The 17,040-nt window shown below is 42.2% G+C and overlaps 1 protein-coding gene across 2 annotated transcripts; it reads left to right on the top strand.

Annotated features, from left to right (window-relative positions):
• Nucleotides 1–9,233: 9,233 nt before the first annotated feature.
• Nucleotides 9,234–16,327, top strand: LOC122731883 (procathepsin L-like). Of its 2 annotated transcripts, none has more exons than XM_043972137.1 (8): nt 9,234–9,370; nt 12,666–12,800; nt 13,121–13,243; nt 13,340–13,495; nt 13,775–13,999; nt 14,845–15,010; nt 15,117–15,228; nt 15,998–16,327. In XM_043972137.1, exons 2-8 carry the CDS (start codon nt 12,675–12,677, stop codon nt 16,095–16,097), a joined length of 1,008 nt encoding a protein of 335 aa, XP_043828072.1. In that variant the 5' UTR covers nt 9,234–9,370; nt 12,666–12,674; the 3' UTR covers nt 16,098–16,327. The 2 variants fall into 2 exon arrangements, with proteins under 2 accessions (XP_043828072.1, XP_043828077.1); XM_043972142.1 differs by lacking the exon at nt 9,234–9,370 and adding an exon at nt 9,663–9,681.
• The last annotated feature ends 713 nt before the right edge of the window (nt 16,328–17,040 follow it).

Here is a 17,040-nt window from a genome sequence, read left to right as displayed (position 1 = left end):
GGGTCTCATTTTCTTCATCTGTCAAATGAGATAATTGGATGAGATGGCCCCTAAGGTACCTTCCAATTCTAAACTATGATTTCACAATCATAGATTTAGAAGATATCTCTGTCATCATCCCATGATGGTATCAGAAGCCACCTACTCCAGCCAGCTAAGGACCAAGAAGCACTCCCCTCCCTGAATGATTTGTTATTTTTTTTTAAAGATCTGTAATTTCATTCCATAAGTTGCTCTCCTGTAAGGAAACTGATTTCATTAAAATTTTCTTCTTCAATAAAATTAGATCCTTTTTTTTTTAAAAAAATTCTTCTTCAAAACAAACTTAAGATGTTTCTGATTCAGGTTTGGCTTTTTTGTTTTTTGGGTTTTCTTTGTTTTGTGAGGCAATTGGGGTTAAGTGACTTGCCCAGGTTCACACAGCTAATGTCAAGTATCTGAGGCCGGATTTGAACTCAGGTCCTCTTAAATCTAGGGCCAGTGCTCTATCTACTGCGCCACCTAGCTGCCCCCAATTCAGTTTTAATAATTAATGGAATAACAGTTTGGTCCTTAACACAATTGCATCCATATCCAAACATTCTTACATAAGTTTTTTTTTTAAAACAAAACATTTGAGGACCATGTTTTATACACAAAAGATGCATAACTGATAACAGATGACAAAGTCAGATACTCATGCCCTTTAGTTATTTAAAATAAAGGATGAGAATTTCTATGCCAAGTAGCTTAAATATTATATCTGCATCTCACTGTATTAACCCATGATTCACTTTAAATTTCAGATCTTTGAAGCCTTTACATGTCCCATTAGAATAATTTATATTTGACATGCAGGACTGTCTGCTGTTGTTGCTTCCTCAAAACAGTCAACTCTAATTGATTCCAATTGCTTTAGGAGGCTCAGATGGGATTGAGGATCCCATTCTACACATAAAATCATAAGTAACAATACTCTTATGGGTAGAGGCTTTCCATCCCCAGGTTCTGTGGTTGTACAAATGAATTTACTTACAAGAAACTGACTTTACTCCAATTATAATTTTTAAGTAGTACCAGGCAGATGACAAGCCCAAGTACTCATTTGCTTAGTTATTTGGGATATGGAATGACTACACATTCAGACTGAAACAGTAAGATCTTACATACTTATATTGTGCTCAGATCTTTTACTGCCCACTGGCTCTGATTCTAGAAATCTGTTATAAAAGGAAATGCAGGGACATGATAAAAGCATCAAATTGGTCCTTCAGGCTTAAGCCTAAATGAACATACATGGCAGGACAAAGCATCCTTAGCTCTGTTTGACTTCAGGTAAGAGGCACAAGTGACAACTAGTCATGCAGTAACAATTTCACCTCATAGCCAGACTGGGGAATAGCTGAGTGGGAAACATTCCTGTTCCACATGTGTGTGTGTGTGTGTGTGTGTGTGTGTGTGTGTGTGTGTGTTATATTTCCTCCCTAAAACAAGAGAGGAAAGTGCTGGAAGAATTTTGGAAATAAGGGCAAAGTTGGTGATTACTATATGAGAAAAGTCACAAAAAAGAGAGACCTTGTAGGCTCCCTTTAATTTGTAAATTTTCCAGGTTTCTTGAAACCACTTGTGTGAGCAAGGTCATTCACCCTGAGAAAAGAACTTTTTATGGGTTGTGAAATTCCTAAACAAGGAATGGTCTTACTGAGAATTTACCAGTTTATTTATGACATAGAAGTAATTTCTAATGATTGATCTTTATACTAGGTACAGGTGGAGGTCTCTATCTGGGAAAAGGCCAAGAGGACAATCTTGATTTCTGCCTAAGGTAAGATCACTCTGGCTCAGTTTCCCCATTACCTTGTAATTGACCAGTATTTTAGTTTGCCAGACTCCATAAATATCTAACTAGATGTTCGAATTAACTTCAATTACTTTTTTTTGGCTTATTCTCTGGCACAAACCTTTTTTCACTTTGTGAGCCAAAAAAGGGCTAAATGCCATTTCTGTTGCAAAGTGGAAGCTTTTTTACTTTACTTTGAGATTTTTCACTGGCATAGCTCTCAAATCTGTCTCTAAATAACATGCAAAGTAACAGTAAACTCATTTTTTTCTTTCCTTAAAAGTTTCCAAACTGTTTACTCTCAAATCCTCTGTTCACATTTTAAGTGCAAATTATGACTTTCTATTTACTTTTATCAATCATATCTCAAATAATCTTGGTTTTACCGGAAATACTTTCCATTTCTAACCCACCCCTCTGCCACTGCAGGAGAAAGAGAAAAAAAACCCTCTGTTTCCCTTTTTAAAAATCTATGTTGGGGGGGCAGCTAGGTGGCGCAGTGGATAAAGCACTGGCCTTGGATTCAGGAGGACCTGAGTTCAAATCCAGCCTCAGACACTTGACACTTAACTAGCTGTGTGACCCTGGGCAAGTCACTTAACCCTCATTGCCCTTCAAAAAAAAAAAATCTATGTTGGGGTGCAGCTAGGTGGCGCAGTGGATAAAGCACTGGCCCTGGAGTCAGGAGTACCTGAGTTCAGGTCCGGCCTCAGACACTTAACACTTACTAGCTGTGTGACCCTGGGCAAGTCACTTAACCCCAATTGCCTCACTAAAAAAAAAAACAAAAAACAATCTATGTGGGGCAGCTAGGTGGCGCAGTGGATAGAGCACCAGCCCTGGAGTCAGGAGTACCTGAGTTCAAATCCGGCCTCAGCCACTTAACAATTACTAGCTGTGTGACCCTGGGCAAGTCACTTAACCCCAATTACCTCACCAAAACAAACAAACAAACAGAAAAATCTATGTATATACTTGATTAAAACATTAACTCCTTATAGCTTGGTTAACAGTATAAGTTCTTAATCATAGTACTTCAGAAAAAATGGTCAGCAGATGAAAAGTTTCCTAATTTATTCATTCCCATTTTTTAATTAAAAAAACCCACAGCTCTTCCAGTGTTCATTTAAGGCCATGAATGCATAGCAAAGAATTTACATTTCTATGCCAAATTCAAATTCTGAGTAAGTCACAATGTAAAGACATTCTATAGTCAGACACTTCCCCCCCAACTCCCATCCTCCTCCACTTCCCAACCTGGCTACAGCTCAGGAAGGCAAAGGGGCTTAGAATTAGGCTGGGTCTCTGCCCCAAGTGACTTTTGGAGGAACAGAAGTGGCCCGAGCTGGTTTACTGTCCTGCTTCCTTGTTCCTCAGTTTTCTGGTTGGATACTGGCAATTCAGAGGGCTGCTGTGCTAATGTTATGGGATTGACTTTTGTAGATTATGTCTCTGGGCCTCTGGGAGGAGGTGGCATTGGGTGAGGGAAGGGATATGGGGTTGAGCTCTGTTTCAAGCCCAGACATCTGTCCCTTTCCCTCTGTTCCTGGGTGTCCTACTGAATGCTATCTGCCCCAGCACTGGCTTGTGTGGCCCCAGTGACCTTCCATTATATGGAGCACTGCAGAGGTTCACTGGCTATCTGTCCAGGCCAGAGCAGGCTTCTCCATCCTGGAGCCCAGATCTCCATGGTCCTGGAAAGAGACAGAGAAGGTGGGCTGCATGGCTGGGTTTCTTAGGAGCCAGAGTGGATCAATAGCAGGACAAGTAGGGGAGGAGTAGGGAGTGAGTTCAGGGTAGACATCATGTCCTGGGTTTCTTTGTTGCTTTGTTTTTTCACCTTCTTTTGGATTCTGGGTATCAAACATAAGAACTATTCCTAGAAAAAGGAATTTAAAAGGAAACTGAAACAGACAAAGTTTAAGTGACTTTCCCACAGAAACACAATTAGTAAGCATCTGAGGGAGGATTTGAACTCAGGTCTTCCTGACCCTAAATATAGGACTGAGCCATCTAGTGCTTTATAGAACAGGATTCTGTGCCCTCATCAATTAGGCATCAAATATATTTCAATATCTTTTTTGTTTTGTGTCTTTTTTTGTGTGTGGAACAATAAGGGTTAAGTGGCTTGCCCAGGGTCACACAGCTAGTACGTGTCAAGTGTCTGAGACTAGATTTGAACTCAGGTCTTCCTGAATCCAGGACCGGTGCTTTGTCCACTGTATCACCTAGCTGCCCATTTAGGATTTTCTTGGTCAAGATGCTGGAGTGGTTTACCATTTTCTTCTCCAGCTAATTTTCCATATGAAGAAACTGAGGCAAACCGGATTAAGTGACTTGCCAGGGTCATCATACAGCTGGTATGGGTCTGGGATTAGATTTGAACTCAGAAAGATGAGTCTTTTTCACTCAAGGCCCAGTGTTCTATCTCCTACACCACCTAGCTGCACAGCAAGATATAAGCAGGATAAATTGGAGATATCAACAGAAGGAAGTCACTATAACTAAGGGGGATCCATGAAGGCTGCTTATAGAGGCAGGGTTTTAGTTGAGACTTGAAGGCAGCCACTGAAATCAGGAGATTGAGAAAAGGGGGATGAGAATTCCAGGAGTGGTGACAGCTATTGAAAATGCTGGAGTTTGATGCTAGAGGAATAACACAGAGCCCAGTGGTACTCCATCCCAAACATATGGATGGTGTGATATGTAAGAGGCCTGGAAAGGTAGGGAGGGGCCAGGTTATGACATGTTTTAAAAGCCAAACAGAGAGTTTTATTTTTTATCCTTAGTGTAATAAAGAACCACTGGAGTTGATCAAATAGTGGAGTGGTATTTTCAGACCCACATTTTAGGAAAATCGTGTAGTTTGAGGCAAGGTGGCCAACCAAAAAGTCATTGAAATAGTCTAGATGAAAGGTGACAAGGCAGGGTCATAGGAGAGAAGGGGAACTACATGAGGGATTTATGAAGGTAGAGAGAACAAGATTGGATATGGGGGAGTGAGAAAATGAATGAATACATGCATGAATGAATGAATGAATGAATGAATGAATGAATGAATGAATGAAAAAGCACTTATTAAGTGTTTACTATGTGTAAAGGAGTCTGTGCTCCCAAGAAACTTCTGTTCTAATGTAGAAGACAACACATGGAAGGTTTTGGATACCAGTCAGATGGAAAGGTATCATGGTCCTTAGGGCAAAGTGGCAAACAGAAGATCTTGCCTCTTCTTTGAATGTCATTTCTACTGATAAAATGACAAATGTTGGATGCTGAAGCATTTGACGGTATCAAGGACTTTGATGACAAAAACTATTTTTCTGGGACTTCAGTAGCTGTGGCTATTGTGCCTATGGGAGCAGTTTCCAGGATGATGTCTTCAGGAATAAGGATGAAAACTCTGAAATTCCCAAGGCTCTTGAACCCAGGATCATGGGCTCTCTTCTCCATTCTGCTCTTAGGGGAGATGAAAGTAACAATGGTGATGGTTTGACTTTCCTACCACCTACAGCCTCATATTTTCCCCCCAAGGGTGCCTCATTGCCTAGTTAAGTAGATGTGAGAAACAGGAGAGAGATGATCATTGAAGTCATGGGAAGTGATGAAATAGTGCATATGTGTGTGTGTATATACATATATACACACATATACATACATACATACATATATATATATATATATATATATATACATACATACACAGAGAGAGAGAGAGAAGTAGAGGGTACATCACAGAACCTTGGGGTAATGGGAGTGACCAGCAAAGGAAAGTCCAGGGGGCAGCTAGGTGGCCCAGTGAATAAAGCACCTGCCTTGGATTCAGGAGTACCTGAGTTCAAATCCAGTCTCAGACACTTGACACTTACTAGCTGTGTGACCCTAGGCAAGTCACTTAATGCCCATTGCCCTGCAAAAAAAAAAAAGGAAAGTACAACAAGTCAGTGGAAATTGAGGAGGGAGCAGTGTCACTTAGACCTAGAGAAAAAAGAGTATGAAAGAAAAGGGAGTGATCAATATTGTCAAAGGCTACAGAGAGCTCAAGGAAGAGGAGAACTGAGGAAAGTCACTACAATATTTAGCTATTAAGAGTTCATTGCCAGGCAGCTAGGTGGCACAGTGGATAAAGCACCAGCCCTGGATTCAGGAGGACCTGAGTTCAAATCCAGCTTCAGACACTTGACACTTACTAGTTGTGTGACCCTGGACAAGTCACTTAACCCTTATTGTCCCACAAAACAAAAATTAGTATAGACAGCTTTAGGGGCAGCTAGGTGGCACAGTGGATAAAGTACCAGCCCTGGATTCAGGAGGACCTGAGTTCAAATCCTACCTCAGAAACTTGATACTAACTGTGTAACCTTGGTAAAGTCACTTAACCCTCATTGCCCCACCAAAAAAAGAAAAAAAAAAAGATTTCATTGCCGAGGGCAACTGGTTGGTACAGTGGATAAAGCACCACCTGCCCTGGATTCAGGAGGACCTGAGTTCAAATATGACCTCAAACACTTGACACTTGCTATCTGTATGACCCTGGGCAAGTCACCTAACCCTCATTGCCCCACAAAAAAAATAATTAATTAAAAAATAAATAAAGAGTTTATTGCCTGTGGCTCTGGCCAGCCACTGAAGACCTGGCCCTTTCTTGTGCTGGACCATGGCCAGACGCTCCCTCCTAGACAGTGTCAAGGGTTCTGGGGAAGCAAGAAGGTCAGGACTGTGGCTATGGACTTCAAAAGCAGAAAACTAAAAATATCCTATGGAAAACTGGTTAGATTTGCAGATGGCTGTGCTGCAGTACAGTCAGGTGAAACAGCTGTGATGGTCATAGGAGTCATTAAAAAAATCCTTCACCTTCGCAGGTCATGCCTTTAGTGGTTGAACAGAAAGCTGTTGCAGCAGGTAGAATTCCCACAAACCATCTTAGAAGAGAGTTTGGTTCTCCTGATAAAGAAATTCTCACAAGTTGAATTATAGACGGTTCATTCAGGGCTCTCTTTCCATCAGGCTACTTTTTTTTTTTTTTGGCAGGGCAATGAGGGTTAAGTGACTTGTCCAGGGTCACACAGCTAGTAAGTATCAAGTGTCTGGGGTCGAATTTAAACTCAGGTCCTCCTGAATCCAGGGTCAGTGCTTTATCCACTTTGCCACCTAGCTGCCCCCCCCCCCAAATCAGGCTACTTTTATAATACACAGGTTCTTTGTAAGCTTTTAGCAGTAAATGGTGTTCATGTGCCTGATGTCTTAGCAATTAATGGTGCTTCTGCAGCCCTCTCATTATCAGATATTCCTTGGAATGGTCCCATTGGTGCAGTATGAGTAGGAATAATTGATGGAGAATATGTTGTTACTCCAACTTGAAAAGAAATGTCCTATACTACTTTAAATTTCATAGTCACTGGAGCACCTAGTAGTCAAGTTGAGAATCATACCTCACAACAAAGAACAAAAAAGGGGCAGAAGGGATGCAATATCAGGTTAACCAAATATTTTCAGTATTTGCACCAGTACCTAGTGCTATGAATGAAGCAAAGTTGATCAAGAGTATGAGTTAGAATTTGGAGGAGTTTATACTGCCATGATAACTGAAATTAGGGAGACAGGAGTAATTATAAAACTTGATCCAAATATGGCTACAGTACTCCTTCATAGCAGCCAACTTGATCAAAGAAAGGTTAAACCTCCAAGTGCCTTGAGATTAGAAGTTGGTCAAGAAATCCAGGTGAGGGGCAGCTAGGTGGCGCAGTGGATAGAGTACCGGCCCTGGATTCAGGAGGACCTGAGTTCAAATCTTACTTCAGACACTTAACAGTCACTAGCTGTGTGACCCTAGACAAGTCACTTAACCTCATTTGCCTCACCAAAAAAAAAAGAAATCCAGGTGAAATACTTTGGATGTGACCCTGGTGATGAGAGAATGAGGATTTCATGAAAAGGGCTTCAGGCTTCAGCTACAAACTTTATAAAAATTCTAAGTGACAGAAGCAGTATTGTAATGAGAAAATTTGTTCCACAATTATCCAGTACTTCTTCCCAGTGATAATGTGAAAAACAAAATCAAAGTTGTTATTTATACACTGATCAAAATTGCAAAAATTCCAGAATATCGTCTATTATTCAGCTTTACATATAAATATAGTCCTAATAATTTGTATTTTTTTAAAAGAGTTCATTAGTAACTTTAGGGAGAACAATTTCCGGTCAATGATGATGTCAGAAGCCAAACTGCAAAGAGTGAAGGGAGTGAGAGGAAAGGAAGCAGAAGCAGCAATTCTAGAAGGCCTTCTGAAGGAGTTTAGCCAGGAAAGGGTCGAGACATGTGGGACAATAGATAGCAATGGACAGTCAAAAGTACAGGGTTTTTTGGAGATGAAAGAACTCTTGAGTTAATCAGTCAAAGGTTTTGTGAAGTGTACAGAACTATTAATAGATGGCTTTCTCAAGGAGCTTAGCCACAAAAGGGTGGAGAGATTTAGAATGATAGATAGCAGAAATCAAGTCTAAGTTTCTTGAGAATAGGGGAGACCTGGGCATTTTTGTTGTTAGTAAGGAAGCAGCCAATAGAAAGGAAGCACCTGAGGAACTCTCTGTTGGAGAAAGCTCTCAGTACAGAAATGTGGCTTTCCCACTTCCAATCTTTTTGTTATGCCTAGAATGCTGTGCCCGCCAGGTTTCCAGTTGAAACCCTCTCCCTTCTGGAGGACTCAATTGTAATGACACCTCTCCAAGGAAGCCTGCCTCTGATCCAACCCCACCCCTAAACCCACACTTACCAACCAGTCAATTTGGTTACAATTCTCTGGTGCATCTACCATTAATTATCGCATATAATGTTTTTCTGCCCAGAGATATCATTCCCCTCCACAGTTAGTTTGCTGGGGACCCAGATCTGCATCTTCTAAATCTCCTGGCTCAAAGTCTTCATACCGAAAACCTCAGAACTTGGAGTGAGAGGGCCTGTGTTTCAATCACAGAGCCGCGCTTCACTGTTTCACCCTGATCCTCAGTTTCTCCATGTATAAGACCCAGTTCTGTATGACTCACTAAATGTTGAAATAAATTAGTGAATATGCAAGTGGTTTATCGGGGTCACCTCTGCCAAGCCACTTAGTCGTTCACGGTGACTAGGTTATTCCTTCCTCCCTCCCACCCACTTCCCAACCCCAACCAAGCAAAGGCCCCTTGGAAGAAGCCAGATCCTTTTCACCTTTCCATAGGCAAAGTAAAATAAATCAGCCTCCCGGATCGCCAAACAATTCTCTTCCCCTCCCCCCTGGCGCATTGCGTCTCCGCCCCCAAAGCAACAGCAAAAGCCGACAGGTTGAGACACAGATGCATCACGCGCCAAGGAGTCACTCACCCACCATTGGCCCCACCCCTTCATCCCGGCAGAGCCAATGGTAACGATGAGGGCGGGACCAGGAGAGCTTAGCCCGCGACATTGGCATAAAAGAGGAGCCACTAAACCCTAAACTACGGGTTCAGCTACCTGGACGTTCTGGGTTAGTTCGTGGTCCCGTTGTCCCCTTGTCCCGCCACTGCTGAGACGCTCAGGTGAGGGCTGGACAGCCGCAGCTACCAGGTCCTAGGGAAGGGCTCGGAAAGGGACAGACACCTTTGGCCCTGGGGCACCCCCGGGGACGAGAGGGAAGAAAAGAGGAGGATCGAGCCTGGGCTTGGGAAGAGGGATGGTTGGGGAAGAGTTAAATAGCATCTGCTTCCCAGGAAGCTCACATGGGAGAACATCTGAAAAGCCCTCTGCAAACCTTACAAAGCGTTAGAAGAATGTTTGCCTTCCTTTTTATTACCATTATCACTTGTCACTCAAGCGCAGGGAGCTGAGTCGGCAGCTTCTGGACTATGGGGTGTGTTTTTTACCTGAACTTAATGGGAGAAGAGAAGGAGCAGAGGACGGGGACCGGGAGGGCGGCATTGAGGAGGGTCATCTACTGGGATGGATTTGGGGATGGGCCAGCCTGGGATGAACCGTGACTCCCTCCCGGATCTGATGGGGGCGGTTCTCCCTTTCTCGGGGTTCCTTCATCTGCGGATGACTTAGGGCGGTTGTAGATTTCCTCTCAGTGCAATCTCAGCAGACATCCCTGGGGTAGGGGTTAGGGGGTGGGAGTGTAGGGAGGTGTAAATGTACTTACTCCTGTCTGTGTGTGGTTCTGCTCCAGAGGAGAAGGAATACGGATGCCCCCTGGGCCTGCTTGAAAGGCCCCTTAGGATGCCCTGCAAACTCCCCACAGCCGGTGACCTGGAGGTGGGGGATGGGGATAGTGCTAAGAGGGCTGGCTCGTGACCTCCAGTCAAGTCGCTTCTGCCTGGCTGTTGGTGTTGGGGGTCCTGGCTCACTTAGATGCCTCCCCCTGATCTCCTTTCCCGGCTTGGAGAGGTGGACCTTGTTAAGAGAGAGAGGCAGGCAAGAAGTTGGTTTTGAATGCAGGAGGTTTAGGTGCCCAGAGGTTGTGTGATCGGCTTCCTTATCCTTCTATGTGACAGATGGATTTTGGCATCCAGGGCCTCTATCTAAGACTTATAGCATCTCAAAGTCTGAAAGGTGGCTGTCTCACTCTGCTATAGAAAAGGCAGAAAAAATTTTCCTTGTCTCCCACTGTCTCCACCAGGAGCTGGCTGTAAAGACTTACTTTTATACTCTGTAGGATCATAGATTTAGAGCTGGAAGGGACCTTAGGGAAACTGAGACCCTGAGGTGAAGTGACAGGCCCATATATGTATGGCCATGGTAGTAACTTTATAGGTCAGGCTTGAACTGGGCAGATTCAAAGTCAAATCTAACTCTGTTCTAGGCTAGTGTGTTGCTTGGTCAGGCTTTTCAGAAATGGAGTGGTTTTGAGTTGTGGAGAAGGTGAGTTTGGTGATTAGGTTTAAGGGAGAGGCTTAGAAATGTTTTAGTGACTTTAAGAAAAACATTTATATAGAATCTACTATGTGCCAGGCATTGTGCAAAGCACTGGGGATATCTAAGACAGTCTCTGCCCTCAGTAAAGAAGTAATTTGCAGACTTTGGCAAAGACACACCCCCATCAGGAGAAAAACTTCTGAGCACTCTTGATCGATATATGTACATTTATTTCTATACATTATACATGTACTAGTGTGCTAATATAAACACAAGTAGGAGTTTTTTAAGTATCAGATTAAAATGAAATAATACAGTCCTAGGGGCAGTAGAATCACTGGAGTATACTAGAGAAGAACTGAGCAAAATGGTCACTTTAGACTGCACTTTAGAATGATTTTGGCTGCTGTGTGAGGATATGATGGAATGGAGAAAGACTTGGGACAGGGAGATGAGTTAGAAGGTTGTTGCAAAAGTTTATGGCAGAGGTGATTAGGGGCTGAACTAGGCTGTTGTGAAGGCAATTGAGGGAGATGCTTTGGCAACTGGTCGGATATGTGGGATGAGGGAGAGTTGAAGGTGATTTTGAGGTTGAAAACTAAGGAAGGACAGTGGTATCCTTGACATTAATAGGTGTCAGAGTTTGGAAAAGGGATGGGTTGGGGAAGAAAGATAATGTAATAGTATCTATGTATTCCATACACTGTTGCCTCATCACGGGGGACTCGCAGGAAGAGAGAGGGAGTCTTTTCCCAGTCACTGTTCCAGCTACAACTCTTTCCCTTCCCTCTTTTTCCTAATGGCTGCTGCTTGGTACTAGTTTCATCATAGCTGCTTTTAGTTGGGGGAGGTTGAGAACATGAAGGAAGGCTGAGTAGGAGATTATTAGTGTAATTGTCTTAGAGACAAACCCTGCAGATGGACAGTCAGGGAGTGGGATGCGGTCTAACCTGAATCTCTGAGTGCTTAACAAATAACAAAAACAACAATAATAATAAATACCTAGTGCTTTAGGGTTTGGAAAGTGCTTTACAAATTTTATGTAATTTTATTCTCACAACAAGCCTGCGAGGGTAGGTATGAATAATAATAACTTATCCCCAATTTGCAGATAAAGAAACTGAAGGTAAGAGTAGTTAAATGACTTGCTTACAGACCCATAGCTACTGCTAAGTGTTGGAGGCAGGATTTGAGCTCATGTTTTCCCAATCCCAGGTCCACCACTCTAGCCACTTAACCACCTAACTGCCTCTAACCTACTGTGGTCATACCTTGGCTTCCATTTTGGGAACCACTGCCATTCATTTCAGCTTTTAAAAACAGATGCTACTTTTGAACTGGTTGTCTTGTCAACTCAGTTTTTAATTACCTTTTGTTTTTGGTTTTTCAGGGCAATAAGGGTTAAGTGACTTACCCAAGGTCACACAGCTAGTAAGTGTCAAGTGTCTGAGGCCGAATTTGAACTCAGGTCCTCCTGAATCCTGTGCCACCTAGCTGCCCTTTAATTATCTTTTCTTTTGATGTTGGCACTTAATTGAGCTTTGATTCTCCCTTTATCATTTTTTTTTTGTTTTTTTGTTTTTTTAGTGAGGCAATTGAGGTTAAGTGACTTGCCGAGGGTCACACAGCTAGTAAGTGTTAAGTGTCTGAGGCCGAATTTGAACTCAGGTCCTCCTGACTCCAGGGCTGATGCTCTATCCACTGCGCCACCTGGCTGCCCCTATCATTTTTGTGTATACATTGAACCTCCCTGAAAAACTTTAGATCAGCATTACGTCTCTTTTATTTACCCTCACCCTACCCCAGCCCATACACAATGCTTAGCACTTAACTAAATATTGTATGACAATTTGGTGAAGTGAATTTTGTTTTTCTACTGGGAAGATTGTGTTTTTTCCCAAAGAAACAAGAGCTTGGATTTTAGATCCGACTTTATTTTTAATCATACACATTTTATATCTTTCTTCTTTTTTCCCCTTTTAGGTTTGAAACATGAATTTCTACCTGTGTTTAGTTTCCCTGTGCTTGGGGATAGTAGCTGCTAATCCACAGCTTGACCACACTTTAGATGCTAAATGGCACCAGTGGAAGGCACAACACAGAAGGACCTATGCAGCGGTAACCTTTAAACTACTTGTTCTCAACTGTGTCAAGTACAACATGTCCAAGGTGGACTAAGGAAATGGCCTTTTTCCCAGAAGCCAATTGGACAGACAGGAGCTTCATGTGCTCAAGATGGCTGCTTTTCCCCACAGGATGTCTATAGCATGAGAGCTTGGAAAACCTTGTGGGAGAGCAGTATTTGGAGGTGGTCACCACCCTAACTGTGGGCTAACCTAGTTATGGACAGTGGATTTGGGCTGAGGATAGTTTAACTTGTGTGTGTAGGGATATAAGCAGAAGCTTACTGAACCTCACATTTGTGTACTTGCTTCCAGGATGAAGATAGTTGGAGGAGAGCAACATGGGAGAAGAACTTGAGAAAGATTGAAATGCACAATCGGGAGTATAGTGCTGGCAAACATAGTTTCCAGTTAGAAATAAACAAGTTTGGTGATATGGTGGGTATGGTGTAATAATCTGATATTAATACTGAGGAGTCAATTATCTTTTGCTCCCAATGTACTTTATATAAATCACCTTTCTTTTCATTTTAGACCAATGAAGAATTCAGGCAAACAATGAATGGCTTCAGACAAAACAGATTTCAAAAGAAGACCAAAGGAACTCTGTTTCGTTCCCCTCTCCTTTTACAGACCCCTAAATCTGTAGATTGGAGAAATAAAGGATATGTAACTCCTGTTAAGAATCAGGTATTCAAGTTGCTTAAGTTTGATCCATAGATAACTCAGATATAACTCAGTGAAGCTTATGATTGATACAGTTTCTTTTTAATAATGGGACTTCAGATCAGATCTGTGACTGACTTCCCTGCCATATTTGGAATTGTTTATACCCTAGCTGTGTGACCTTGGGCAAGTCACTTAACCCTCATTGCCCAGAAAAAAACAAAAAAAGAATTGTTTATTCCTGTCTTCAAAAGATGGCTAAAATTATCTTGTAAACTAACCAACTCTTTTTTATTTTTTCAGGGTATGTGTGGTTCCTGTTGGGCCTTTAGTGCAACAGGTTCCCTGGAAGGTCAGTGGTTTCATAAAACAGGCCACCTTGTTTCCCTTAGTGAGCAGAATTTGGTTGACTGCTCCAGAGCTGAAGGCAACGGTGGTTGTAGTGGTGGCTTGATGGATCAAGCCTTTGAATATGTGAAGAAAAATGGAGGCATTGATACAGAGAAATCATATCCCTACGATGGAACGGTAAACATGATTATTGGATTCTCCATCATTTTGGTTGAGCTGTCTTTGAAAGGAGGATGGGAGTTGAATAGAGGCTTGCAGAGAGGACACACTTAAATACCACCTCCCTCCCTAAACAATCTACAACTGCATCCAAAATACATTAGCCATTAAATTTTGAGGCCTTCACTATGTAAACAGTCATAGAGAGGAGATATTTTTTTAATTCAGTCATAAGTAGGCATACGTAAAGCACATTACAAGTGATTCTTAGGAGCAGTGAAGTAAATGACAATTGAATCTAATGTTGCCTAATACCTGCTGATATTTATATCACCCTTAAGGTTTATAAAGCATGTCATTCCCTTAATCTCATTTGATCCTGGAACAGCCCTGTCAGGGGGAGGTATTATCCTTCTATTTCTGATAACCTCTCACCCTCAGGCCCATGAACATTTAGCTTGGAAGTAGAGAGCTAGATTCAAACCTAGGTCTCACTGGATTCTGCTACAACCAGTAGGCCCTTAATAGTTGTTAATCAATAGGTTGTTTTACAGCAGTGGTATCAAACCCAAATAGAAATGGGGGCCATTGAAGCATGCATTAGAATCTGTGTGGGATCCACATTGACTTAGGAGTGATGTGTAGGAATATCACCTGCCCTCTGGTTTACATCATATGTCCTTCTTTCAATGTGACTTTCCAATAGTCCTTTACCTACCCTCATCCAGCTATCTTCTTGAGCTATTTATCTAATAGCTTAACTGGGAGAACATTGCCCATAGATGTATTACTTTCATGACTATCAATTTAAATTCATCTGGGCCATTCCAAAACCAGACCTTTTATCTGTTTCCTTTGAAAAGGATGGAACTTGTCGATACAAGCCAGAATTCTCCGGTGCTAATGTCACAGGATTTGTAGACATCCCAGTGGGGCAGGAGGATGCACTCAGAAAGGCTGTGGCAACTGTGGGTCCCATCTCTGTTGCAGTTGATGCAGGACATGAATCATTCCAGTTCTATCGGTCTGGTGAGCATTTGCTCTTCATTATTTCTATAACAATACACTTAAAACCATGTTATTGCCATCTTCTAGTCAGTATTTCTTAAATTAATATTTCACTTCAATGTCCTAGGTATTTATTATGAACCACAATGCAGTAGTCAACAACTAGATCATGGTGTGCTGGTTGTGGGCTATGGTGTCGAGGGAAAAAATGGAAAGAAATACTGGATTGTCAAGAACAGGTAAACCAAATTTTTGCCTGCAATGTCATGGATCCGCCACCTTTGGGTTATTTCATTTTGAAGAAAGGAAAAAGAGGAAGAAGGGTGGGGCTCCTGGGATCCTGTGAAATGGGAAAAGAATGTTCATGGATGGAAGGGGCCCTCTTTTTAGGATTCAGAGTAGATTGAGAGTTCCCCAGCGGTCCCTCAGAGTTTCCATGACCACTGATGACTAGGTAATACAAAAGGTTTCCTGTTGGCTAGTCTGTGGGACTGTTCTAATACTGTTATTGTCAGACTGGCTCACAAGGTGCTCTGAGTAAAGCACTTGGAAAACCTTCAAAGTGCTTCTTGATGAGTGAGTATTTGACCTGAATAGGGTAGCTAGGTGGCCCAGTGGACAAAGCACACCAGCCCTGAAGTCAGTAAGACCTGAGTTCAAATCTGACCTCAGACACTTACTAGCTATCTGTGTGACCCTGGCCAAATCCCTTAAGTCACTTTACCTTAGTTTCCTCATCTGGAAAATGAGTTGAAGAAGGTAATGGCAAATAGCTTTAGTATCTTTACCAAGTAAAGCTAAAAATGGGGTCATGAAGAGTCAGATGCAACTAATCAACCAAACAGCAATGAAGTTGTCCCCAGCAATTATTTTCATTGTTTTCTGAAAGGTCCAAATCATTTTCTGAATTCAGTCACATCAGGTGTCAAGAAAGTGTTGTGTCCATGCAGTAAAAGTGTACTTTTGGATGGTGCTTTGAAGCTTATTACTACTTAACTTTCTTTTCAGCTGGGGTGAGGAGTGGGGTGACCGAGGGTACGTTTTAATGACCAGGGACCAGAATAACCACTGTGGAATAGCAACATCAGCCTGTTATCCTCAAGTATGACTTAACTGAAGGAGGACTGCTTCACAGAAAGAAGTGATCTGACCTGTGTATCATTTGGATAAAACACCTGAATCACCCAGGGGAACCAAGCAAGAATTTGGGTTTCTTGTGACATTTTTACATTTGTGAAATATGTACACTACTTTGTTATAAATAGCTTCTAATACTGCTTAATTCCCAACATAAATGTTCATTTTAAAATTGTATGTATAAAGCCTTACCTTTTTAAATAAACCTCAATTTGTTATATATGACCTTGATTTAATGCAAATCAGTCAATCTGGGTGTGGTTCTGGAATTACTGACTCTCAATCTATTTCTGATCTAAATGTAGACATTATGATGAGTAAAATCTAATGTGTGTGTCCTTACCTGCACCCCACCCCCGCAGTGTGTTGGGAGTGTAGAGATCAATTTTTAATTGGGGAGTGTTAGCTAAGCGGCTCCCCGCAATATTGGGGCAAGGAAGGAGACCAGCAGCCTACCTCAAAACAGAACAGGATTTATTTTAACAAGAACGAACTTAAAAAAAAAACCACAAACAGGATCAGTAGGATCAAGGGAAAGGAAATAAAATGGGGAAAGGGAAATTATACAACCTGAAAAGATACCACCGGGGCGGCTAGGTAGCACAGTGGATAAAGCACCAGCCCTGAATTCAGGAGTACCTGAGTTCAAATCTGACCTCAGACACTTGACACTTACCAGCTGTGTGACCCTGGGCAAGTTACTTAACCCCATTGCCCCACAAAAAAAAAAAATACCACTGCCCAGGAATCAGCTGAGAATACACAGCAGAACTCCTCTTCCCCTTCCAGCTTCCAGCTAGAATGCCCAATTCTCCTCCCCCAATTCCAGAAAAACCCCACACCGCCCCAGCCAATGGGATGGCCACTCTGACTGCATGGAGTACCATGCAGTTTGAGGAGCCCCAGGCCAGTGC

Source organism: Dromiciops gliroides, chromosome 1, assembly GCF_019393635.1.
Source record: "Dromiciops gliroides isolate mDroGli1 chromosome 1, mDroGli1.pri, whole genome shotgun sequence".
In the NCBI taxonomy this organism is placed as follows: Eukaryota; Metazoa; Chordata; class Mammalia; order Microbiotheria; family Microbiotheriidae; genus Dromiciops; species Dromiciops gliroides.
The sequence above is the reverse complement of the archived record's forward strand: the minus strand, read 5'-3'. Positions and strand labels throughout refer to the sequence as shown.

Coding starts and splice junctions, on each gene's coding strand:
- LOC122731883 (XM_043972137.1), top strand. CDS start 12,675: ATGAATTTCTACCTGTGTTTAGTTTCCCTGTGCTTGGGGATAGTAGCT. Junction 12,801..13,120: donor ACAGAAGGACCTATGCAGCG/GTAACCTTTAAA, acceptor ACTTGCTTCCAG/GATGAAGATAGTTGGAGGAG. Junction 15,011..15,116: donor ATTCCAGTTCTATCGGTCTG/GTGAGCATTTGC, acceptor TCAATGTCCTAG/GTATTTATTATGAACCACAA.